Source organism: Drosophila rhopaloa, unplaced genomic scaffold (genome assembly GCF_018152115.1).
Source record: "Drosophila rhopaloa isolate 14029-0021.01 unplaced genomic scaffold, ASM1815211v1 contig_47, whole genome shotgun sequence".
Classification (NCBI taxonomy): Eukaryota; Metazoa; Arthropoda; class Insecta; order Diptera; family Drosophilidae; genus Drosophila; species Drosophila rhopaloa.
The window spans coordinates 977,684-1,002,505 of record NW_025335142.1 but is presented as its reverse complement, the minus strand read 5'-3'; the positions used below and the strand labels follow the sequence as shown (position 1 = coordinate 1,002,505).

The following is a 24,822-nucleotide window of genomic DNA, read 5'->3' as shown; positions in this document are numbered from 1 at the left end:
TTTGCTTTAAATATGGTTTAAATTAAGGACATGAACTTAAATATTCAGAATATAAGCAATTATTTATAGTCGTGTTTTGGAAAAATTATAAAATATTTTTGCTTTCGATTTTTTCTCTTTATAAAGTCCAAAATTGAAATTTGTATTCACCTTCATCGGGTAAAATTCAATTTTTCAATGCCTTTACTAAAAATAATAGATAATAAAACATACGAAAAACTTGAATCCTGAAGCATAAGAATAAAAAGTATAATTATTTTCTATTCCGAAGGAGATTGAAATAATATTTAACTAAATATAACTAATTTGTAAAGTTTTATAAGTGGATTTACTTTATGCCACTTCGAAAAACAAAATAGTGTTCATATCAACACTACCCTATTATACACACCCACCAATGCTCCTGATATTGCAAACTTCTGCAAATTGTTATAACTTGAGCCTGGCTGCTAATCAGATCTTAAACACGTTCAGGCTTAGGGATCAGTTCCTTAATTCACTTGTGTCCATTGGTGATATCAACGCCTCCGCAGGCTCCTTCGCCATCGGATGTGCTGGAGCTACCATTGCAACCATTCGAAATTCCGTTCTTGGGTGTGCTTGGGATTTTTAAGATCCTCAGCGATTTGGTTGCCCCGACCAATCCCACAACACTATCTTCCTCGTCCGAAGAAGCATCGGATAACTGGCGGGGCGACAGGCGGCAACCGCGCTGAATATATTGGGTCAACCGATCCACGGAAGCCAGGATCAGGCCTAGGAAAGGTGGCGAAGGCTTCAGTGGACGCGACAAATACTCTGGATGATATTGCGTGGCCACGAAATACGGATGACCACTGAGCTCAATGATCTCCATCCTGGTTTTGTCTTCGTCGGTGCCCACAAATCGCATGCCATGCTCCTCCAGCCGCGGTACATACTTGGGATTAACCTCGTAACGATGTCGATGCCGCTCCTCCACTGTTTTGGGATTGCCATACAATTTACGGGTGATACTGGGACCCTCAGCGAAAACCGTAGTTCGTTTGCCCAATCGCATAGTGCCACCGAGTTGACCTGTGTGATGTTCTGGCATATCAATGACTAAAGCATTGGCCGTATTCGGATCGATTTCCGTTGTGTTGGCATCCTTAAGACCCAGTTTACTGCGGGCAAATTCAATCACTGCAGCTTGCAGACCCAAACAGATGCCAAGCAGCGGCCTCTGATTCTCTCTCGCCCACTGGCAAGCTCGGATTTTGCCTTCCATGCCGCGGGAGCCGAAGCCGCCTGGCACAAGGATACCGTCGCTTTCGCACAGCTTTTGCCACTCCTTGTGGTACTTGCTCGGCTCAGTCAGCTGGGTTTCCTCCTCCAGCTGGCACGATTCGATAAAGACCAGTTCCAGTTTGCGATTCGCAGCCAGGGCGGCATGTTGCAGTGCCTTCACCACGGAGGCATACGAGTCCGCAAATTTGGTATACTTGCCAACAACGGCAATGCATACTTCGCGTCGAACAGTCTCTGTGCGGCGTGCCAAATCACGCCACTGCTGCAGACATCTGAAATCAGCAAGAGTTACATATTAGTACAGGTATTTCAAATTATGAAGGCCCATTTACACTTACTTGGTCCTCTTGCTCATGTCAATATTGAGCTGCAGTCGCTCGTTAAGGTATTCGATCACTCCATTCTGCTCCATTAGCAGCGGAACATGATAAATGGAGCTCAAATCGTGGATGCATATAACCTGATCCGGACCCACGTGGCAGAAGTTGCTGATCTTCTCCTTGACCTCCAGTCCGATGGGTTTCTCTGATCGGCAGACAATCAGATCGGGACTCAAGCCACAACCCCTTAGTTCCCTCACCGAACTCTGGGTGGGTTTCGTCTTTGGTTCTCCGGTGGCCTTGGGCAGCGGAACCAGTGATACATGCGCCAAACAGAAGTTTTCCCGCTTCACGCGGAACTGGAACTGACGGAAAGCCTCTACGAAGGGCATACCCTCGATATCGCCAATGGTTCCCCCCAATTCCACAACGCACACTTGTGGCTTCGAGGAGCCCTGGACAGGAGTCTGCGCCACGCGCTCCACCCACTCCTGGATGGCATCCGTGATGTGTGGAACAACTGTCAGACAAATAGAGGGGATTAGTATTTATTTAAGTTGTACAGGTTTTTATTTGCAGATTTAGGAAAAAAACGTTAAAAATACAGCATAGAAAAGAAAACAAAAATTGAAAAAAGGGATACGAAAAATATGTTAAAAGGACAAACAAAAAAACTGTTAAAAAATTTTGTTTATAAAACTTGAATCTTTACAATTTCTTGCATAATACACTTAATAACTATTTACCTTACCTTGTACGGTTTTTCCCAAGTACTCGCCAGTGCGCTCCTTCTCAATAACCAACTTGTAGATCTTGCCCGTAGTTATGTTGTTGTCCCGATGCAAGGTGATATCCAGAAATCGTTCATAGTTTCCCAAATCCAGATCCACCTCGGCGCCATCATCCAAAACGTAAACCTCACCTGGGAAATAAAAAGAAAAGCAATTAACACGTGTTTAAACAATTCCAGCCCTCCCATAACAGAGAAAAAACTTGAAACCTTTTAATGTTACAATTTTATTTCCAAGGTATTTGTGCTTAGGCGTAAATGGCGCACTCCCAGCTTCCCTTGGAGTGGCGCTCAACTAGAAATCAATCAAGTAGCATGGCATGGACACAAACTAAGTATAATCCTTATGATCTAGACTACAGGGCGTATGTACAGTCTTGGTCTTAATCTATTCTTTCTGGGGTGTTCCACTACTTGGACTCCTCGAGATCCTCCTTGTAGAGCTCCTTGAAGATGAGCTTTTGTATCTTGGTGCGTATACGTAGCTTTTGAGCAGCCGTCAGCTGCTTCATGTACGGATGTAGGCTCAACAAGTAGTGGTAGTCATCGTCCTCCGGTACAAGTGGAGCATCCATCGTTGAGGATCCATTAAAGTTGCTATCCTCGGAGAGACGTGGACGCTTCAGCTTGAGGGCAGGTATCAGTCCATTGGCATAGGAGTGTTGGGTGAAGCTGAGATGATCTCCGGTTCCTCCCACGGCAGAGGATGCACCGAAATCCTCATTTCGTTCTTTGGCCGCATGATGAGCTGCTGCCAGAGTGGCCAGCGGATGATGTGCCTTGTTGTAGAGTGGCGGTGGCGACACCGATCTCTTGCCACCCATGGGCGTTCCATTGGAGGAAACAGATGAAGCAGATGTAGTCGTTGCCGGCGCCAAAACAGCCGCTGATCCGGGTTGTTGTACTTGTGCGGATGTAGTGGTCACCACTGGCGGTGGTGAACAGTGAGCAGCTGGAGGTTCCACCAGCATTTGCAATAAAGGAGCTGCTGGAGATGGCTGTTGCGATGGAGGTGGCGGTTTTTTGCTCAGATCCTCGGCCTCTTTTTCCAGTTCCAACAACTGGGCACGCAGTAATCCTGCCTTGATCAAAGCGTGCTGATGGGCCTCCTCTTGGGCTCGCAAAGCTCCTGTGGCCAGTGGTGTGGTGCTCACTTGGTTCATTTGATGGGCAGCCGGTGGCGTTGGCATTGCCTCCTCCACGGTGGTTTCGCTGGCTTCCCCATCCCCATCCGCCTCCGCCTCCATGTCCTCCTCATCGTAATCCTCGTCGCTGTCCTGCAGGCGACGTATTAATCCGTTGGTCAAATCTGGTTCCACCACCGTCTTTTCACAATCCTCGCTCTGTTGGTTGAAGTAGAAGGACTGATCCTGCTCGTTTTTGGGCAAACGATGGCGCATGTGATCAGCTATGGTAAGTAATGAAAATAAATTTCAGTAAAGATATTTTTTTTTTAAATAACTCATAAAACTCACTTAGAAACAACAATGCATAATAATGCAGCCACTTGGACTCGAAGGTTGCCGGATCTACCATAAAATCACCGTTATCCGCTCGAGGTATCCTTTTATACTCTACTCGAAAATTGTCTCGAAGTCCCTTCCACTTGGCCTTGAGCACGATCTCTGCGAGAGAGAGTAGGATAACGATAGAAACCTCTTTGCTCACGCTTGGAGTCAATGTCAGTGTTGCCAACTTGGCGTTTTAATCGCCAAATCTGATTAAGACAGGAAACTATTTAATTTCTTTTTTTTATATATTGAAGATGCTGCTTTTTGTTTTACTATAACATTTTTTGAGTCAATAGAGTAATTCACTTGTGCATATTTTTTAAAAACTTGAACTTTAAATGATTTAATTTTTAGAATACATAAATATTTTCTTTGCCCAAATTATGGAAAAGGTTTTTATTTATTGGGAAAAATGTTCAATTATTAAAATAAGTTTTAAATATATAATAAATAGATTTTAATAAAGTAAACTGAGTAATATATGACCATGGTCAACGAAACTAAAACTTATATATTTTGTTTTATATCTATTAAAATTAAAAAAAAAAATTACCAGGCTGCGTTTGGAAGAAAATAAAAATATTTAAGCTTTTGTTTTCCTCAGACTCTTGGCAATTAAATCTTTAAAGCTATACTTTTTGACAACGGTTGGCAACACTGTGAGAACTCCTTTGGCCATATGCTTATACTTACTCGGCAGCTTGTGCGCTCCGCTCAGCTCGTCCCACATCTGCTCAAGGAAAGCCTTGTTGCAGTGGAAGTTTCGGTTCCAGATGGCTGGACGCTCCTCGATGTCGTGAATGAACTGCTCCACATTGAGCACAATGGTGGACTTTTTTGGCGCCATCTTAAGCGCTCAAAGTTGGGTCACTCTTTCTTTTTTGTCTTTCTTTCGCGCGCACTTTTTTCAATGGACAGCTCCTGCTGTTTCACTTGTCCGCCGCCTAACGGTGAATGCCAAATGCATGCTCATATGGGAAAACACACACCACGACTAACTCACTGAGAGGAAAGAGAGCAATCGTTTATTCTTTGGTCACTCCAGTCCAGTAGCGTAAGAAGGAATTCCTCAGAGGGGAAGGGGTAGCTGTTCCCTTCCTAACCGCGAGTTAGTTGCGATCCATGACCATCAATGAGCATCTAGTGCTCGTCAAACTGTTAACACAATAACTTCATTAAGATTCCTTCCTTAGGCCTAGGCCCAAAAACGAGCTGGGAGCGACAGGAAATGCGCTGCTCGCTTTGCTCTGCTCTCCCCAATCGCCCATCTCCCTCTAGCTCCCCCTCTGCTTCCACAAGAAGAAGAAGAAGTCGGGGCAGGAAAGAAGCAGCGAAATCAAATTATAAACACGCCAGGCCAGCGACGCAGAGACAGACAGACAGAGACGGTCGACAGACGACCGAGAGACCAGCCAACAGTTACTCCACGAGCCTGCTGTTCCCATTCCCTCCATCCCGCTCACGCTCCCGGTTCCGCTGCCAATGATTCTCCCGGCCCCCTCTCTCACATACTGCACTGGATACACTCGAAAACAATGTGCATAAAATTAACTTTGTTTGTAGTTTGGGGTACTATACTTAAAAAACCAATGCCACTTCAGTGACAGAGGTTAGTCTTTTAAAACAATAAAACTATCCTACATTTTAAATTATTAAAACCTACTAAATTATAAAGGATATGTAGGAATCTGTGACAAATACGGAGATCTTTCTAAACTAAAAATAAAGTAAGAGTTTATTTATAAATTGTTCATGAAAAAAAAAAAAAAATTTTAAGTTTTAAAAGTTTGAATCGATTGAATTGGTTTCATAACACTCAAAAAGACCCTTAAATATGTTTTTCTTTATTGTACCACTAACCATATGGTTAGTAATTGTACATAGGCTAAGTAATAATATCAGTAAATTGATCCCTACTCCAAAAGATTATAAGAAAAGAAAAAAAAAGTTTTCTCGTATTTTAAATATTTTGAATTCTAAAAAAAAGCAATTAAGAATCTATCCATACTTAGTGCATGAAGCAGATACCAAAGATTTTATGAAATGTAATGGACCAACTGGCACTGATATTTTCCGAGTGCATCGTCTGGCCCCAGTGCATCGGTGTGGCTTGTGGGCTTGCGAATGTGTTAGTGAGTCAGGCGCAGGCGGCGGCATTCAGTCAGTCATGCAAAAATGTTTGCCGTGCACAGAGTGCGAAATACTAAAAACGGCAGCGTGGAGTGTGGAGTCTTCAGATTGGGGGAGGTGCAAGGGGGAGGGCGGAGTGCGGGCAGCGGATGCGGAGGCACAGGCCGCAAAAACACATATACATATATATTCCAGCGAGCAAAAGCAATTTCTGGCGGCAGCTATAGCTTTGCTGCAGGCAGCAGTCGGCAGGCAGACAAGAGACCAGAAGACCAGAGACCAACCAAGCCAAGCCAAGCCACGCCAGGCCAGACAAATAATGCGTCACGTTGCGCAGTCGTTAAATTTTCGTTTTCGTCGTTGCCGTTGCCGTTTTTATGGGCAAAAACTGCCGGCGACAGTGTGTTGTTGTGTTAGGTGAGGGTAGGGCTATAAGAGGGGTGAAAACGGGGGTGAAAAGCGGACTGAAAAGCTGGCCCAGCTGCTGTCGAGGTGCTTTGGTAGCTCCTCTGCTGGTAGCCAAGAATTTCACAAGTTTCGACCCGCCGTGGAAAGTTATGAGGCCTCACACACACACAATCATTCAGACTGGAAGCTGTGTGGCTACAAAATTGGCAACTGAAGTGGACCAACACTGGGGATTTGGCAATCATTTCCTCAACTTTGATTTCCCGCTGCTTATCAGCGAGTGAGGAAAACGAGATAAGAAACATGGCTTCAGCTTCACTACTATTTATAGGTCAGATCTTGCATAAAGGCGATGTATTGATCGAGTGTGAATACAGAACGCTGGAAATCTTCTGGATGCTCCCTATTTCTCTCTTTTTGCACTTAACCCATGGAACCAAAAATTAGCATTTCTAATTTATGTACATATAATTTTAAAAAAAAATGTAGATTAAAAAATACTGTTTATAAAATTTTTGGTTAAAAATTTGATAACAATTTAAAAACCTAAGCGTAGTCATTTTAAAACTAATTATTTTAATAGTTTAGAGTAACTTACATGTAATCAAAAAGAACAAAAGGAATTTGCTTATAAAAGTTAATATAAAATCATCAAATTAAAAAAGAGTATTTACAACTTCACATTTTTTTTTTATAAATGTTAGTTAAAAGTTAAATTTTGTTTCCTAACATTTAAGATTTACTGCTAATTATTATAACACTTTTAAGCAGTGTCACAGAAATCTTAAAACAGATTTATTAAATATTTTTTAATAAATATTCTGTAATGGGTTAAATAATGTTCTGCCTATATCCGCTCACGCACTTTTAACTCTTGGTATTCTTCACACTCCATCGACTTTAAAATCTAGCTGTTTCCTTTTACACCCTCCTTTTGATTTACATTTTGTTCTTTCCTCTTTTCCTCGGTTTTAAATTCTCCATCCATATTCTCAACTTTAAACTTTACCAATGTTTAACTGTAGAATCCTACTCTATTCAGCCTAAAACTATCGTTTTCCCCTTTCCCACCAAAACTTTAGTTTTTTATCAATGCCCCCCTCATCCCGCTTCAACTGTCATTGAAATTAGCACACGAATAAAGAGCAAAGGAAAAGTCCTTATAGGCTGATCAGGGGGGCAAGAGAATAAACTATATAGTTGCTCTATAAAATCAATAGAAACGCACTCGCTCATACACATATGCAAAATTAGCGCGCCAGGAGTCGCAACTAACGGGATTTGTGGGTGGTACAATGGCTCAGTGGTTCAGTGGGTGTTCGTCGTGTGTTACCGCCAAACTTTATAATAATCGAAAAGTTTTTGTGCGCTCGGACAGCGCCGGCCCGTATATATTCCGTTATGTCCCGAGAGCGTTTTCACGAGCGAGAAATGCCGAAACCGAAACTGCGGAATTGCGAATTCCCGAACCAAAATGCGAACCACTGCTGATTGCAGTCAGCTTACAACTGAAATTGAAAATTCAGCAGAGCAAAGTGCGAAGCGCCGCTGCTGCTGCTGTCGCGGCGTTGTAGCTGTTGTTGCTGCCGTTGACGCGCCGCCACCGCTGCCGCACACAGACCGCTCTGCCCCTCCTCCGCTCTCCTCCCCCCTACTCACCCGCTGCTATTTGCCACTGCGACAGGCTGCAGCCATCAGCCGAGAGCCATGGGCCATGAGCCATGAGCAGGCCGTGTTCAGACCCAGGCCCAGTCGCAGTCGTAGACCCAATCCCATTCCCACTCCGAATCCCAATCCCCGGCCAGGTCCACAAGCCCCAAAAGCCAAGCGAGCCAGCCAACAAAACGTGCCAACTAGCGGCGGCAGCTGAAACGACGCCAGCCAAACAGCCAAGCAGCAGCAGGCAGGCAAAATAATATGGAAAAAAAAAGTACAAAAGGCTGGCTAGGGGAGAACGAAAATGGTAATACACTTTCCGCGAATAACTGGTTGCTTATCTCTAAGTTGAGTTTAAAAACTATAAATATCTGTTTGAACAGGGTTAATATCAGATATATTCTATTGATATTCTAATGATACATAGAATATTGTACATATTTACGTTTGTGAATACAAACATATGTATTATATATGTATATGTATATGTATATTGAATAATATGTACGTACACATGCTGAACGGCTGCCGGTTCATCGTGTACAACCAGCTTCAGTGTGGTGTCCACAAATTAAAAACATCGTGAAACTAATTTGATTCAACTCATTTTGAACTTGGTAGTTATAGAAGTTGGAAAGCTAAGATACATACATATATTGAATTAAAGAATTTTTTTTTTTTGGAATTTTGATTGCTATATTGACTTAAACGGAAATGGGGTTAAAACACCAGGTTTGGTGATCAGAAAATATCTAGATCTTGGTTATATTTATTAACTAATGATTTGAAAAAATGTAAGCGTACTTTGGAGAGCTTTTTATCAAAAAGTAGTTTAGATTTAATTTTTTAACGCCTTTCTGATCTAGTGTAAAAAAAAAAACAATGTTACATGTTGATCTCAAAGGGAGGTTTCGAGTTCCAAACATGATCCAGTAGCATCCTTTCCTAAAAAGTCTTATTAATTTCTTTCGAGATTCGATGGAACAAGGAACCTCCTTTCCAACTCGAAGTACTCAAAAAAGAGAGAGTATGAGAAGCGCACACTGAAACGCAAAAAACGCCAGCGAGGAGGCCCAGGCCATCCAGTGGGAGGGTCAGGAGTGGAGAGCAGGGAAAGGAGAGGAGAGCAGGGAGCAGAGCAGTCAGCAGGCTGGCAGTTCAGTTTAGTTTCAGGCGAGAGCCAAAGCCACGCCACAAGCTTTTGCTTTTGCCGGCGCGACACATACATACATACATACATACATATATGCTTAATGTATGTGTGCAGCAGGGGGAGGTGGAGAAGCGCGCACAAACGCTAAAAACGGCCGCCGCCATTTGCTTCGCTCTGCTCGCTGCTCCCCGTGTTGTTGCTTTTGCTGTTGCCGTTGTTGGTGCTGCTTTTGGGCATATTATTGCCGGCTATCCAGCACACGCACACTCACACACACCCATGGCCACACAAATACATGCGAGTGAGAGCCAGCCGTGCTGTCTGTGTGAGGTGGAGCCGGTGGCCTGCTCTTCTCTGCTCCTCTTCCTCCCAACTCTTCCCCCTTCCCTACGTCCTTCTTTCCTCCTGGTCTCTCCCATTCTCTTCCCCCTGCTCTTCCTTCTTCTTTCCTCCTGCCTACTGCATGCGCAGCCAACAACAATCAACGCGCGGAAGCGAGCGAGCGAAAAGCATAAACCATGAAGAGAGGGAGGGGGAGGTGGGGCCGAAGAGAGGAGGCTCGTTAAAATCACGCGACAGGAGGCAGCAAAAGCGGCAGAAGAAGAAGAACCAACGGGGGCGGTGCAACAAACGCCGGGCAAAGCGAATCGATGTGAATTTGGCTGTGGCTCCACGGCTACCGCTCTTCTTCTTTGCTCTGCGCTCTCTCCGCTTCTCACTTCCTCTTCTTCTGGCGCCTGTCGCTCAGACACCATAAGTGTGAGGTGGGTGGCGGGTTGGCGAGGTTGTAATATAACGCTATATAATAAGGGGCAAGTGCGATTGGGCAGCAGCTTCGAATTTAATTTCTTACAATTAAGCAGACTTGTGCCCATAGTTACACAATCGCCGTTAGCTTCTTCATTGGATCCAACAGCGTTTTCTATGCTATCTGTATATGGACTTACTTCATGTTTTATACGCACGATTTAATCAGGTATACATACATATGTATGTTTGCTAGTTTCAATTTTTTTAAATGATATTTATTTTTTAAATTTATTTATTGATATGGTGAAGTTTAAGATTAAAATAACTACCGTTAATTGAACCCAGTATCTTCGAATAATTATTTATAAAATTTAAGACAAATTGCATAACAGTGCTCTTGGTTATATTATCTTTTTTTATTATCAACAGATAAAAGTCTAAGATATAAAACAATAAATACGTTTTTTTTTAAGACAAATGGAAGAAAAATGTTTCTATGCATACAAAGAACAAAGATTCTCGAACATGGGGAGAAGGCTAATTTATCAAACTGCTACTGTGCTCCGTAATTTCCTTTCTGCCCGACGTAATTACTTTAAGCGATTTGTAAGCTATGCTTAAAGTTATGGCAAGTGGGCAAACTTTTGACCAGACGCAAGATTGAAGCTTATGAAGCCATAGAACACACACGCATACAGCGACACGTGCGGGTCCATCAGTAAACTGTATTAGTGTGTGCGTGTGACAGCAAATGAGGGGGCGGAACGGTGGGAGGCGGGACTGAAGAGGCGTAGATGGGTGGCAGCCACTCAACCTCAGACGCCAGCAACGCGTAGCAACGGTCACATCCTGCTGGCAAGCTGGTGAGCTGGAGAGTTGGAGAGCCGCCACCAAATGGTATTTTCCATTTAATTTTTGCACACTCACACACAGACAAAAGCTCGCACACGCGGACCATATGTATATGAGCACAGTCGGGCTTCTACTAAAATATTTATTATTATAAAGTTTTCTTTAACTGTTTGTTCTCTGTATAATAAACATCGATATTTCCGACCAAATTTTTATGAAAATTAGTTGTGTTCCCTTCCCCTTTTAAGCTTACCAAATTCTGTCTCATAATGGTAAAAAATTATACGGCTTTTGGATTTTTAGAGGTGCCCATGCTTAGACATCGCAATCTTTTCGCAAAGACGTTTTCAACACTTTGAATTTGGGTTTTAAATTGTCAAGAAATAACAATACAAAAAAAATGCGCCTTAGGGTATGCAATTTGGTTTGTAACAAAGCAGTGAAATTACCTATAGCTTAAAGTTGTCTTGCTAAATTGAATAACAACTATGGAAAAATGCTTTTTAAAAGTAGTGGGTCATGTGCGTCAGTTTAAGGTTCTCGTTAGCAGGGTATCACCGTATATCGCTGCACACGCACAAGGCGGAGCAGGAGCGTGAGTTTAAAAAGAGGAAGAGGAGCCAGGCAGAGGTGGCAGCAGAAACAACCACAACAACACGGCAGCAGCAGCAGAGGCCCAAAGCATTATTGTCGTCGCGAAACGTGAGCGTAACGAATGCGCAAGCAGAAATCCAGCAACAAAGCAAATGCAGGCCGATGGAAGGAGGAAGTGGGAGGAGCGGCAGAGGGGGCGGCAGTTAATGGCGCACAGGCAAAGAGCAACAGCTGCTAACGATGTTGACGCGCCGATGACGGCCACACAACCAAATGGGCAGACAGAAAGAGCGAAAGAGAGAGCGGAGAGCAGAGGAGCTTGGCTCTTTTATGGCTAAAAACGCTAATGTGACCGATGGAGCGGTGGGCGGGAAGCAGGGTGCCATGACGGAGCGCAAAGCACGCGAAAAGCCCAAGCAACAACAAAGCACTCACCAGCTAGAAGAAGACACCCTCAGAAGATGGAACGTTCCAGCGGCCAATATGGCGACCCTTGCCATTTCCCACTCCAATCTTCAATCTCCCCCCTTCCCCACTCCCACTCACCCTACCGAAATTAACGCAAAACAAATGAAGCACACGCATGTGCCGCAGTCGACGCTGACGTCGACGTCGACAGTGTACTCAAACTCACAACAAAAACAGCAACGAGTCGGGCAACAACACAATAACAAATGAGCAGAATTGCATTTTGTGCAATTCGACCCCCAAAAAGTGAAGCTGGGCGCAAAAATGCAAATGACAGGAGGCAGACGGTAATCCCCTGTGAAATGTGGGGTCAGCGGAAGGGTGGCTTGTGGGGGGACATGAACGAAAGGCTATCCGCTCTTTCAACTCATTGAAGTTTTATGGGCCTACATACTCCAATTAATCTGAGTCATAATTGAACAGGTAAAAATAAATATATAAATATAATCTAACTTACAGTGAAATAATAAAAATGTTTAATTTAACAATTAACAAAATTCAACGTTTTTTAACGACACTATCAATATTTACAGTTATAACAAACATGTATTTTTATATAAGAAGCATATATGTACGTAAGTAAAAATATATAAAAATATTTACATACATAATGGCAAAAGAACTAGAATATCATGTAACAACAATTCACTCAATTATCCCAAAGTAATCCTTAAGTAATCTCAATGAACAAATAAAACGTTATCATTTTCTAACTAAAAACACGATTTTAGCTTTTTGATTAATTTATAAAAATATCAAATCACACGTGTAGAGCGGCCTCACAAACTGTGCAGGTCAACTCTACGTCGCAAACTGACGCCCACCACCCAAAAACACACACACCAAACAAACAAACGCATCGTAATTGCATTGGCACGTTGCATAAATATGTAAGTTTGTGTGTGTCGCTGCTGCAGTTTATTCATTTTTCGTTGTTGTTCTCGCTTGCGCCAGTTTGGTGAAGTTCTTTTTTGGGAAAAGAGGGTCGGATGTGGGAAAGTTTGGGGAGAGAATAAGAGTGTTTGTGTGTAAGAGTGGAAAATTGAGTGAAAAACACGGATCAGCAATGGAAATGCCCATAAGTACAATGAACTGTTAAACCAGGCACAAAATTTACTCAATGACATATCACATTATCGCGATAGATTAAAAATGTTCTTTCTTATCTTAAGCAGCGACTTTCAAATTGCCGAATTTTGGTTTTAGTTTCAATTCAACCGCCGCTGCCTTCAAATCAATTTAAAATTTGTTTTTGTGCGCTCTTGAACCATTTCGCTTTCCTTAACCAAACAAATAAAAACATCAACCAACAGACACAAAGAAAAGCATCAAAACAAAAGTAAGAAGGAAACGAGCAAAGCAGAACAAGTGAAACGGGGGAAAAAAACTTTCATTTTCAATGTCAAGCAACACCAATAACAATAACAATGGTTGCCGGTTGAGGGCGGATTTTTTTTTAAAGAGAGCTACATATATATAAACAGAGAGTGCAATTAAGAAATAAGAGAGATAGAGAGAGAGAGAGATTTCAACCCGTCTCTTTTTACGAAATAACAAGCTATTCGTAGGCAAAATGTTGCTGGTCTTTTTTGGTAAGCATCTTTAATTTATATTATAGATTTTTCTAGTGTTGATTTGTTTATATACACAACTTTATAGTTAAAGTCCAACATTCTGAAACACGTGCTATTAATTGTTGTTGGGACTGTGGGTGAGAAGAGTGGGTAAACAGCTGACAGGCGGCCGTTTGTCTGGTTATCTCTCTTACACTCCCACCCACAAAACGTTAAACACGCCACTCTGTCTTAAATTTAAATACACAGAAGGAAAAATATATGACATAGTTAACTTAATTTTAATTATATTTTTTAATCTGAACAAATGTTAAATTGATCACGATTTAATTTTTGCGTGCAAGTTTTTGCATTTAAATTTGAATCTTTTTTTCGCATTCTTAGAGGTGAATGCAATTTACATGTTTTGATTATTTGTTTTGATTCGGTTTTTGGGCTTTTTTTTTGCTTGTTTTTTTTTTGGCGGGTGAGCGCTCCTTACCCGCTTGGTAACACTGCCACTCTCTTTGACGCTCATGCCATGTGGCCGCGTGACCTTTGACAACAACAACAGCTTACACCTTATAACAATAAATGCACATACTGACGCTCGCCAACACACACACTAACACAGATGCCCGAAATATTGAAAATTTGCCAAAACAAAATAGACGTTTCCCTAATGGTAATGTCGCGGGCATATCTACATATATTATGTACACCATATAGTATAACAGAACTTAAGAACTCACCATGCTCATAAGGCGAAAAGGTTCCAGCATCTATATTAATATAGGGATCAATTTTTATCGAGGTGACATCAAGACCACAGGATTTTAAGAGCGTTCCGAACGATGAGGCAATTACACCTTTTCCGACCCCGCTAATGACGCCGCCAGTGACCAGGATGTATTTCATCTTTTCGTCTCGAATCTCCAACTTTGGGATTACAAATTCGCGGGGATTATCGTATAGCCCGGCTTTATTAGCGGGGGCCTCTTAGTCTACCGTTATCTGAGCCACTCCGAGCAACAATTGCGCCGTTTATTTGCCTTTCGTTGCACGTGGTGCCTTGAATTCGAGATTGGTTTTTTTTAATACGTATCGTTTCTGCGATGGGGCGCCGGTAGTATGACCGCCTCTTTTTAGTCGTCAAATACCGGGAATACCATGTGTGTTGGTAAACGACGAGGACAAAGTCCACGCATGCCGTTACCTTTGAATTACGCTCGAAATCCAAGGAAAAATAAATAAGACAAAACGCCTATACTAGTATATCATCAGATGTTGCATATCAAAGAAGCTCAAAGGTGCAGTTGGAATTACCAACTGTAAAAAATGTTTATCACTTTTAATAGATTTAATTAACATATGTATGTACATACATAATTCCGCTAATACTTTACTTTGATTGATTTTTAATGTAAGTGACAGTGTTTGTATTTAGTAAGGTGCCAGATCTTATCAAACACAATTCTAAATCAAAAGAAAAATAAAAATTTTTGAATAAAAATACACGTTTTGTTACAAAAAAATGAAGAATATCCCAACTAGTAAATAAAATGTGTTAACCACCTTTAATTTCAGCGTGCGAAGCATTAAATGTTGCATGTTTATTCAATTTTAAGCGTATGTATGTATAAAAGAAATAGAAAACTCTGTAGCTCTGTAAATGCGTGTCAAGCGTGAGAAACTCGTTGATCATCCGGTTACTTGCTGGCCTCCTGCTGCTCGAACAGAGGATACTGCTCTGTGACCTTCTCCCAGGAAGTTCTCGCCGTTGACAAGTCCTTGACCACGCCCACAACTTCCTCCAGACCGACTCTCACCTGCTTCATGGTATTCCGATCCCGCAGAGTCACCGTATGCGGCTCCTTTAGAGTGTCAAAGTCCACGGTGATGCCGTAGGGAATGGCAATCTCATCCGTGCGGGCATAACGCCTGCCAATGGAGCCGCTGGAGTCGTCCACCTTGTGCGAAAGTTCCGCCTTGGTGAGGGCCGATGAAAGTTTCTGAGTATAAGGCTGGAAGTCGGTGTTGTTGGACAGCGGGAGGATGGAGCACTTGATGGGCGCCACCAGCGGGGGCAGGGTGAAGTAGCATCTCTGCTCGTCGCCGTCGCGGCACTGGAAACTGTGCTCCAGCAAGGAGTACATGATGCGTCCAATGCCGAATGAGGGCTCAACCACACTCGGGATAAACTCCTCCACATGGACCGTTTTCGAAGAGTGCTTCACGCTAATGGAGTCCTTGCCGAGTTCATGGCTTTGGCCATCTGCAGTGGTCAGTTTATATTGACCATCGCCAGCTAGCTGTTGCTCCACCTTGGTAATCTCCTCCAGGGAAAGCTTGGCCAAGGCATCAGTGATATTCTTGGCCTCCTTTTTGAAGGTCTTGCCCAAGGCCTGCTTGTTCGGCACAATTTCGCTCACCTCCACGGTCTTGGGAGCCGGCAGACGCTTCTCAGCCACCAATCGCACACCAGTGGCCGCCGTATGCTGCCCCAAATCATAGGCACTCCGATCGGCGCATCCCACGCACTCCACCCAGCCGTAGGAAGTTAGGATCTCGGCATCCCAGCAATCGCAGGCGTAGTGAGCCATCTCGTTGGACATGTGCTGGCGGAATCGCAAGCACTCTGCTTTGATGCCGATGGCCAACAGGAACTGCTGGATGCGGGCCATGTAATAGCCAAGGGTTTCGTTTGCCACCAGCTTAGTGGCCACTGCCTCTCCGATTTCCACCTGAGAGGCAGACTTTCCATCCATCTGGTTGCAGGCGGAGTAAAGAGTCAGTTTCTCCGATTTGATATTGCCAAATTTGGGATGGTCCTTGAGCACGGGATCGCAAAAGTGTTCAATCTCCGCCATGGTAAACTCTCGCACACGAATCAAGCCCGATCTGGGTGAGATTTCGTTACGGAACGAGTTGCCAATCTGCGCTACGGCGAAGGGCAGCTTGCCCTGGTTGAATTCAAGCAGGCGCTTGAAGTTCACGAAGATGCCCTGGGCAGTTTCTGGTCGCAGGAAACCCTTGACTAAGCCAGTGGGTCCGATTTGCGTGGCAAACATCAGGTTGAATTCAATGGGTTCCGTCAAATCGTTGCCGGTCAGGGGGGATTTGATGTTGTATTTGGCCAGAACATCGGCCAGTTCCTGTTTGTTCAGGCCATCCAGCTTGATGATGATGTCCTCGCACTCGGCCTGCAGGGCAGGAGTGGCCTCCTTGGCCTTGGACAGCTTCTCCAGAGCCTGCTTGATGAGGTGATCCAGGCGGAAGCACTCGCCCGTCTTGACATCTTTGACCATCAGGTCGGCAAAGCGCTCCACATGACCAGAGGCCTTCAGCACAGGTTCTGGGGTCAAAATAGAGCAATCAACCTCCAGCATTTGCTCTTCGAGCGCGAAATACTGACGCCACAGGGCCAGTATGTTGGACTTAAGGGCGCAGCCCATGGGGCCAAAGTCGTACTGCCCGGTGATGCCGCCATAAATGGCAAAACTTTGGTCGTAGAAGAAGCGGCGCTTCAAGAGATCCTCCATCTTCGCGCGATCGAAGCTAACGACACTGGGGGTCAGAGCGAGCTCCTTGTCCTCCAGCAACTTCTTGCGGGCCTTCAGCTCGGCAACAGCTTTCTTAACATCCAGTTCGGGGGCTCCCTTGGCCTTAAGATCCCGCACCAGGTTTCCCTGCTCCTGAACCCGCTCTCTCAAAGGAGCCAGTTGGGCCTCGATTTCCGGATTCGACATGATGAACTCGGCAGCTGCGGATCTGAGTTTGACCTTTCTGTTCTGCTTATTGGCGCCCCAACTGGGTGGTGAGGGATGCGGTTGGGAGGGTGGTGGTGCTGCGGCGGTTGTCTTTGTGGTGGTACCAAAAAACACTTTCGTGGCAATGTGCTCGCTGCTCCACGTTGTTCTCGCAATCTGAGTTCTCAGAGTTAATGTGGCGCTGCGCAGGTGGGGTAGCGCTTTTAACAACTGCAATGACATAAAGACGGTTGTATTTTCTTAGCTGCAAAACGCAAATTTATGTAATAAACCGTCCAATTGGCCACTGTTGAAATACCTTCACTTGCGCTGCAATTCCGTCGGTTGATGAGTGTTCGGCGGCCGGCATTCAACACTGCATTTGCAGACGATGTCCAACACTGATTACGGTTAACAGAGCGGTTTTGGGATGAGCACTGTTATGAGTTGTGACAGTAGTCTAAAAATGTGACAAGGAATATTTTATTTATTTAACTTATTCAAATTGGGCTTACAATAATAAAAACTACGGATCAATTATTATTTAAATAAGATTTCAAACTATATAAATTTAAATCTATTTATGATTAAAACTAGAAGAAATTCTACAGTCGAGTGCCTCGTCTTTTAAAAATTGTTTACAAAATAAAAATAAATATGGCCCCAACAATTTTACGACAATCTTTGGTGGCCCATCTGCCCCTCAAGCTGATAGGGATCTATCTGCACGCTAAATCCCAAATCTTCGGCTTTATAATTTTAAAGATATCGACGTCCATACGGGCGGGCAGACAACGGACACAGCAAGATTGACTGGAGTATTGATCCTGATCATACTCATAAAACTCATATACTTAATGGGTAAAGAAAGGGTTCCTTTTTACCGTTATATACTTTTAAACGAGTTCAATGTACCCTATAATAAAAATGTGCTAAAGTGGATTCTTGGGAAATTTTTAAGCCTTGTTGCAATAATTTAAAGAATCCTGTCTTGAATTTGATCTTAGCAGCACTTTTTGTGCGTTAACGTTTTATAAAATCGCCCATTGCCAGTTTTAGTTGCATTGATATTTGACAAAAAAAAATGCTAACCCAACATTAGCACCTTTGTTTGTAAAATAAGTGAGGTTATTAGATTCACTGCAAGTGTTCTTGTTTGAGCAAATGTATTTTATGATAGATAATTAGGGCTTAAGGAACTAAACGACGGAATCGCTAATAATTCAACATCATTTTTTAGACCGCGTAACTTAATTATTTTTCAATTTCGGTGACGTAAATTTTTTTTTTGGGTTATCACTGTTTAAATCTATAACTATTTAACATTGTTGTATTAATTTAAAAGAAAGCATTGCTTGCTGCCATGACTTTTTAATCTTAGCAGCTAGAATGCTACATTTTTTAAATAGGTCCAACCATGAATTCTTACAGAGTTATAATTGAAATTCATTTCGTTTTGAATGTACCGTTTAACGTTTAATAAATATTCAGAATACGGGGCTCTCAAAGATAAATTATGGAGTATTAACTATTCAAACCAATGCTTTTTAGGGTGGGAATTTTTTTTGCCATATGAATAGTTCTACTCTACAGGGTCCGGCACTCGAAGTGTAACCATTTAAAAAAGCCATAAATTTAGTTTGGAAAATTACTTTTACTCAATTCAAAGTACAAAATGTGTAAAAATAATAAAAAATTCAGAAACAATTCACTTTTGCTCGATATGACCACCTTTTGCCTTGACTATGGCCTTGAGACGGTCCAAAAACGAATCGCAAGCTGCCCGAATGTGACTAGCAGGTATTTTGGCCCACTCGCGGACAACGGCTTTTTTAAGCGCCTCGAGACTGGTGTATCTTTTAGTGCGGACTTTGCTCTCCAAAATGGCCCAAAGAGAATAATCCATCGGATTTGCGTCTGGTGAATTCGAGAGCTATTGTGTGGACGTTATGAAGTTTGGAACGTTGTTTTCCAGCCATTCTTGGTTCAATCGAGCTTTGTGAGATGGTGCCGAGTCCTGTTGAAACGTCCATGGTCTGTCACCGAAATGTTTGTCTGCCCACGGCTTCAAAGCAACTTTCAGAATACTTTCGCGATAATATTGCGCATTTACCTTGACGCCAGGCTCGATAAAAATGATTGGAGAGCGCCCATCTGCGGTTACTGCGGCCCAAACCATTATCTGTGGCGGGTTCTCGCATGAACGATCCGTCAAATTAACTCTATCGTTTTGAGAGTTTACGAATTGCTGCTCAATTGTAAAAATGTTCTTGTCAGAAAACACAATGTTCGGAAGTTGACCACTTTCGGCCAAGCGAAGCAACTCCTTCGCTCTCTCAAGTCTGACTTGTCGCTGCTTCGATGTAAGATCGTGCGCCTTTTGGATCTTGTAAGGCTTGACCTTGAGGTCATTTTTCAGTATTCGGCGGATGCTACGGTCGGATATTTTCAGTTCTTTTGCCATTTGATTGGCACTTCGTCGGGGATTTCGCTCAAGTCGCTTCTTTACTTTTTGAACCATCTCACGTGACGTTGCAGTCTTTTGATGACCACCTCCATGACGTTTTGCAATGCTACCAGTATCATTGTAACGAGTTATGGTGCGATAAACGAAAACTTTATTCACTTTAAGAAGCTTAAGCTCACGAACAATCGATGGCTGTGATTTTCCAGCTAAATGTAATGCAATCACACTATTACGTTTGAAATCCATTGCTGATATTTTTTTTCTCGTTTACTATCAGCCAAATGCTTTCGTGCACTTGTAAACAATACAGCAGATTCCCGTGCGTCAGCTGCACGAGCGGTCTGAAGTTGGTTACACTTCGAGTGCCGGACCCTGTAGTTTTAATCCGGCGTCATACAAAACGACATGCAAACTCAGTTAACGATGTACAAATGAAAAGGGAGTTCTGTGTTGGAAGTTATGTCCCGCCGATTGATTTATCAAACCGTCCATCTCTAATGTGTTTTTTAACATTTCTGTTTCAAAAAGATGTATTTTGACATTTAGTGTTGGAAAACATCGATAGTACGATGCTTTGAAAACATCGATGGCATCGATGCTTGCCCCGATATTCCACCTCTAGCTTTAATTATGTAGGCGCAGCATTGCAATCTGTTTTCTTGCGTGTTTTCCGTATAATTTGCTCAATTTTTGGTTTAGTTAAGCCGAACTCAAATGCTGCACACCCAAATTGCTCAACCGCGCAGCATACAAAGTGAAAAACAAGCAGTTAAAGTGGAAAATAGGAAGAGTTTTGTTGTTTTTTTCTGTAAGAGGACGCGGCGATGCAACAACAGCGACGCTATGCGACCGCATTTTGAGCGATAAAACGAAAAGGTTGGCTCCTCTTACCTATTTCTCTCGACTGAGTAACTATTATTCATTTTAACTGACAATTTGCTAAAATCTTTATTGCAAACAATTAAAAATTAACCCATTCACAGGTGCTGCCACACATAACGGTTCTTGTTTGTTTTTACGACGGCACACAAAAGCAGCAGCAATAACAACAAAGGTCTCCGTTGGTGAGTTAAAAGTTTTTTTGTTTAACCGTTTTCCGTTCTTGACCTGTTTTTCATTGTTGTTTTTGTGTGGGCCAATTTTTCCAATCGATCAATTTGTCTAAATTATGCATTATAATTTATTTGTAGTTTAAAGTGTAGTTGTTTTGTACGTTCATGCGTGTGTGCACCATTTGTACCATTAAATATGCACAGTGGAGGCTCTTTAATTAGAAACCATCCCCCACAGTGGAAAATAATTAATATGCGAAGAAACCAGTTTGGTTCCTCTCAGCGAGCAGCCACTGTAGGCGCACTTATTTTTACGACTTTTGCACGTTTGATATTAACTCATCGCCGTCTATGAAGGCCAAGCTCAAGACTGTACAAAAAAAAGTTATAAAAACACACACCGAAAAACAAATAACACCTCATCGAGCTTCTCTATGTTTGGGTTAATGTTCTGGCCATTTTTTGGAGAGGGTTCGCTTCATGGTTTACAGTGGTTGTGGTGTGTGACAAAACGCGTGGAAATCGGAAACAAACAAAAACTAAGTCTGTACATTTCAACAACAAAGCATAATAAATCTAATAAACTAGTGCACGTCCCTAATACAAAAATCTAACTCTAAATTAAACTTATTTTCGGGTATTCAACAGTTCTGATACAGGCTTATCACATGTAAATCTAATTTACTGGATTTTGTTCAGTTTGGAATCCTAAATTAAACAAAATATTCATTTTGATCGTAGACGACATAATGTATGTTAAAAGCTCTATGAATTTCAGAACATATTTGTATGTATTTTAAATACAGTTAAACTTTTAAAGTAAAATTGATCTAAATGTACAAAATATCAACAAACAAAAACACTTAAAATTTACCTTATCACATTTTGATTATATTAATTATAGTTACTTTCTGTGATGCCCCAAAAATATCAACAGTTTTACTTTTTGCCATTAGTCGTTTGATAATTCCCAAATAGGTAATTTTTTCGACAACTAAGGTATTTTCAAAAAATATAGAGGTTTCCCCTTTTATTAGAGCTATTAAATACCCAAAAATAAATCCATAAATTACATAAAAATTAAATCAGCTTAGGATCCGACTGATTAAAGACTACTTGTCTTTTTTAGGATCCTTCGAATAATCAAAATCCGCACCAACAACCCACCAACGAAGCCGACGAACCCAACCAACTGGCGATGCAATTGAAAGCGCCCAAGAGCAGAAATATGGCCAGTCTTAAAGATGAGGAACATGCGGCAACCACAAGCAACTCCACGAACAACCTCAACAACAACAACAACAACAACAACAATAACAATAGTAATAATATAAACAATAACCACAGCAGCAGTAGCAACAACAATAAAAACGAGGATGATCCTAAGGTTAGGAAGGAAAACCTGGAGGCCAGGAAACAGGCTTTGGAGCAGCGTCTGAGCGAAAAGAGCTGGCTGTTGCAGCAAATCCAGAAACAAGAGACGGCCATTATCAATGGAAATTACGAACAAATGACAGTCAATGAATTTTTTGTTCAACTAGCCCAACAGTACAAACATGAACAGCAGCTGCAGGCTTTGGCCAGGGAAAATAGCTCAATTTTGAGGAGGAAACAAAGCACAACGAGCCGGGAAAGTCGAGAAAGCCAGATGACCAACAGCAATAACAATCGCCAGTCGGAAACGCTGTCAAATCGCAGTTCCGAATATGACAATTTCCAGCCCTCTTCATCGTCTGGGGCGGGTGATATGCTGGTGATAGGTGTGGCCCAGCAGCAGGCGCAACAACAACCGCCGCTGGTGAAGAGCGCCCTGAAAAAGCGACCCACTCCCACGCCCAGTCAAATGCAATATATGCGCCAGCAGCATCAGCAGCAAGCGCATCTGGTGATGAACATGAACTACCAGAGATCACAGCCGGATGTCATATCCATGTACTCAGCGAACTCCTCGAATGTGGCTACATTAAGGCAACCGCCACAAGTGGCTCCCCAGCAGCAGCCAATTATAGTTCAGTGCGATAAATATTACTTATCGCCCACACATCAAAGTTACAATGAGGGCGGATTCATTAAATCAAGTCAGAACATCAAGAAGTATGTTTCCCCACTGGCTTCGCCCAGCAATCTCAGCTACGAGCAGCAGCAGCAGCGAAATCCTTTGCATCATCAGCGCCAACTAGATGCAATATCCTTAGCGCCCAGTTATGTGTCTGTGGATATGGAAGCTGCTCAGCATCAGCAACAATATCGCTGGCGTTCCCAGTCACATATAGCTCCATTAACGCCCCCTCAATTAGGTATAATAGAGGTGAAATCGCACTCCAGCGATATGCTGGCGGTGCCTATGCCACCTAGTCGCTATGCGCCGCATGATGAGATCTCTTTGTCATCCTCCTCCACCACCATTGAAAAGAAACCGAAACCCAAGCAGTGGCTAGAATCATCGCTAGATGGACCAGCTGTAATAAGGCAGATGGATTCACAGCCGCACAGTCCAGCTGGCAGCAGTAATGGAAGTAGTAATCCAGGAGCAGCTGCCATGGTATCGAGTAAACCCCGAGCCAAGCTCTCTTCCCAGTCCATGTCGGTATCGGGTTGTCACTATTCCATGTCTAACCAGCGCCCTACGCAAAACTATCCTAGTGCCAGCTATGCGGTGAACACTAGCTCTAAAGCATTGTTAAGTCAATCGACATCGTACCTCAATGCCATGGAGCAAACATTGGGGATTTCGGTGTCATATCCGCTGGAACCTCTGGACATACCAGCACTTCGAAATTTACCCCCTAAACCAAGTCAAATGCAGCAGCCTACACCGCCGCCCAGACCTCCACCTGCACATCAGGGTCAAAACCAGAACCTAAATCACAGTGGAAGTTGTATTACAAGTGGACTTGGCCATGGCAGCGCGATTCAAACAGCTTTGGTTTCTCCACCGTTAACCGTGGCCACAGCCAGTCTATCTCCGGAAATTCGCATCGAGTCGCCGAAGAACATGACCGTAGTCCAGCAGGCCACTTTTCAGCCGTACAAAGAAGTTACAAAACCCTTCGAGATGTCCGATTTCTACAAATACTCCACGAAGTTTAAACAAAAGGATGGCGGCAATCCAAATTGACCTGAAAGTTTTTACGGGATTTACAATTATTTCTCCCTTTTTATGTGATTAACTAAAATAATTTTGTAGCAAAGAGAAGCTACAAAGCAAAATAAGCTCAAATTGTTAGAAACCTATCGAATTTCAAGTTCGTTAGCTCAATTTTTTAGGACCAAGGACAAACTGAATATTAATTTAACACAAAAATGCTCAGACGATCTGCCAAATTATATACAGACTTATGAAAAGGAATGGAGTGACATTTAAATTTGTATTGAATATACAAAAAAAACCAGGACAATATTATCCCTTAAGGGAACAGAAATCGCCTTAAGACAGGACGCCTTGAAAATATGAACATATTTTATAAAATAAAAAGCGTTTACAAAAGAATAACTGACTAGCAATTGTTGAACCGTGTATTAAAGTATATACATATTTACACTAATAGATTAATATTTTTGTATTTTTTTACAGATTAGATATTCACAGAGTTCTTTAAGACTAACTATTGACAAGCAATAACAAATATATGTAAATAAATAGTTTATATTAAAATGTACAAGATTTCGTTTTTATTGAATATGAAAAACTCCCCGACAAATTGGAATAAAAAGAAAGTTTTCCTCGCCTATGAATAAATGCTCATTAATATGCTGACACTTCCTTAAATCATTCCCTATCAAATAACGTTTTTAAATCCGAATCTCTGCTTAAAACTTAATTATAGAACAGGCGATAAAACTTAATTATTTCCTCCTGTTTCTTCTCTCAGATTTCTCTTTGTTTCTCGCGATATGGGAACCACAATGATTTCTCTTTTTCTCTGTTCGACTCTCCCTAATTCGATTCCAATGCAACAGTTTTTGTTTACGATTGATTATTTTTAAACAATCTCGTGTTGTGCTTCACTGAGCGTTACAGTGTTTGAAAGGGGAGAAAAAGAGAGGGTTTATCCCCCGATACCCAAAAATAAAAGACTCTTCGCATTGGATTTGGTTCT

The 24,822-nt window shown here is 42.4% G+C and overlaps 3 protein-coding genes across 6 annotated transcripts; 1 reads left to right on the top strand and 2 right to left on the bottom strand.

Annotated features, from left to right (window-relative positions):
- Positions 1-225: 225 nt before the first annotated feature.
- Positions 226-14,595, bottom strand: LOC108045964 (CTP synthase). 3 transcript variants are annotated; one of them, XM_017125470.2, is made up of 5 exons: positions 7,762-7,915; positions 4,584-4,892; positions 2,341-2,511; positions 1,608-2,109; positions 226-1,541 (listed from the first exon to the last, which is right to left on the bottom strand). In XM_017125470.2, exons 2-5 carry the CDS (start codon positions 4,735-4,737, stop codon positions 497-499), a joined length of 1,872 nt encoding a protein of 623 aa, XP_016980959.2. In that variant the 5' UTR covers positions 4,738-4,892; positions 7,762-7,915; the 3' UTR covers positions 226-496. The 3 variants fall into 3 exon arrangements, with proteins under 3 accessions (XP_016980959.2, XP_016980957.2, XP_016980958.1); XM_017125468.2 differs by lacking the exons at positions 4,584-4,892; positions 7,762-7,915 and adding an exon at positions 14,207-14,595; XM_017125469.1 differs by lacking the exons at positions 226-1,541; positions 1,608-2,109; positions 2,341-2,511 and adding exons at positions 2,589-3,787; positions 3,855-4,004 and having other exon boundaries at positions 7,762-7,919.
- Positions 14,596-15,030: 435 nt separating this feature from the next.
- LOC108045958 (glycine--tRNA ligase) lies at positions 15,031-17,631 on the bottom strand. Its single transcript, XM_017125458.2, has 2 exons — positions 17,523-17,631; positions 15,031-17,434 (listed from the first exon to the last, which is right to left on the bottom strand). The coding sequence occupies exons 1-2, from the start codon at positions 17,571-17,573 to the stop codon at positions 15,164-15,166; spliced, it is 2,322 nt and encodes a 773-aa protein (XP_016980947.2). The 5' UTR covers positions 17,574-17,631; the 3' UTR covers positions 15,031-15,163.
- Positions 17,632-20,281: 2,650 nt separating this feature from the next.
- Positions 20,282-24,416, top strand: LOC108045959 (putative uncharacterized protein DDB_G0289263). 2 transcript variants are annotated; one of them, XM_017125459.2, is made up of 3 exons: positions 20,282-20,546; positions 20,654-20,734; positions 21,852-24,416. In XM_017125459.2, exon 3 carries the CDS (start codon positions 21,921-21,923, stop codon positions 23,838-23,840), a length of 1,920 nt encoding a protein of 639 aa, XP_016980948.2. In that variant the 5' UTR covers positions 20,282-20,546; positions 20,654-20,734; positions 21,852-21,920; the 3' UTR covers positions 23,841-24,416. The 2 variants fall into 2 exon arrangements, with proteins under 2 accessions (XP_016980948.2, XP_016980949.2); XM_017125460.2 differs by lacking the exon at positions 20,654-20,734.
- The last annotated feature ends 406 nt before the right edge of the window (positions 24,417-24,822 follow it).

Coding starts and splice junctions, on each gene's coding strand:
- LOC108045964 (XM_017125468.2), bottom strand. CDS start 14,372: ATGAAATACATCCTGGTCACTGGCGGCGTCATTAGCGGGGTCGGAAAA. Junction 2,512..14,206: donor CTTTTCGCCTTATGAGCATG/GTGAGTTCTTAA, acceptor TTTATTTCCCAG/GTGAGGTTTACGTTTTGGAT. Junction 2,110..2,340: donor CTTGGGAAAAACCGTACAAG/GTAAGGTAAATA, acceptor TTTGTCTGACAG/TTGTTCCACACATCACGGAT.
- LOC108045958 (XM_017125458.2), bottom strand. CDS start 17,573: ATGCCGGCCGCCGAACACTCATCAACCGACGGAATTGCAGCGCAAGTG. Junction 17,435..17,522: donor GAATTGCAGCGCAAGTGAAG/GTATTTCAACAG, acceptor ATGTCATTGCAG/TTGTTAAAAGCGCTACCCCA.
- LOC108045959 (XM_017125460.2), top strand. CDS start 21,921: ATGCAATTGAAAGCGCCCAAGAGCAGAAATATGGCCAGTCTTAAAGAT.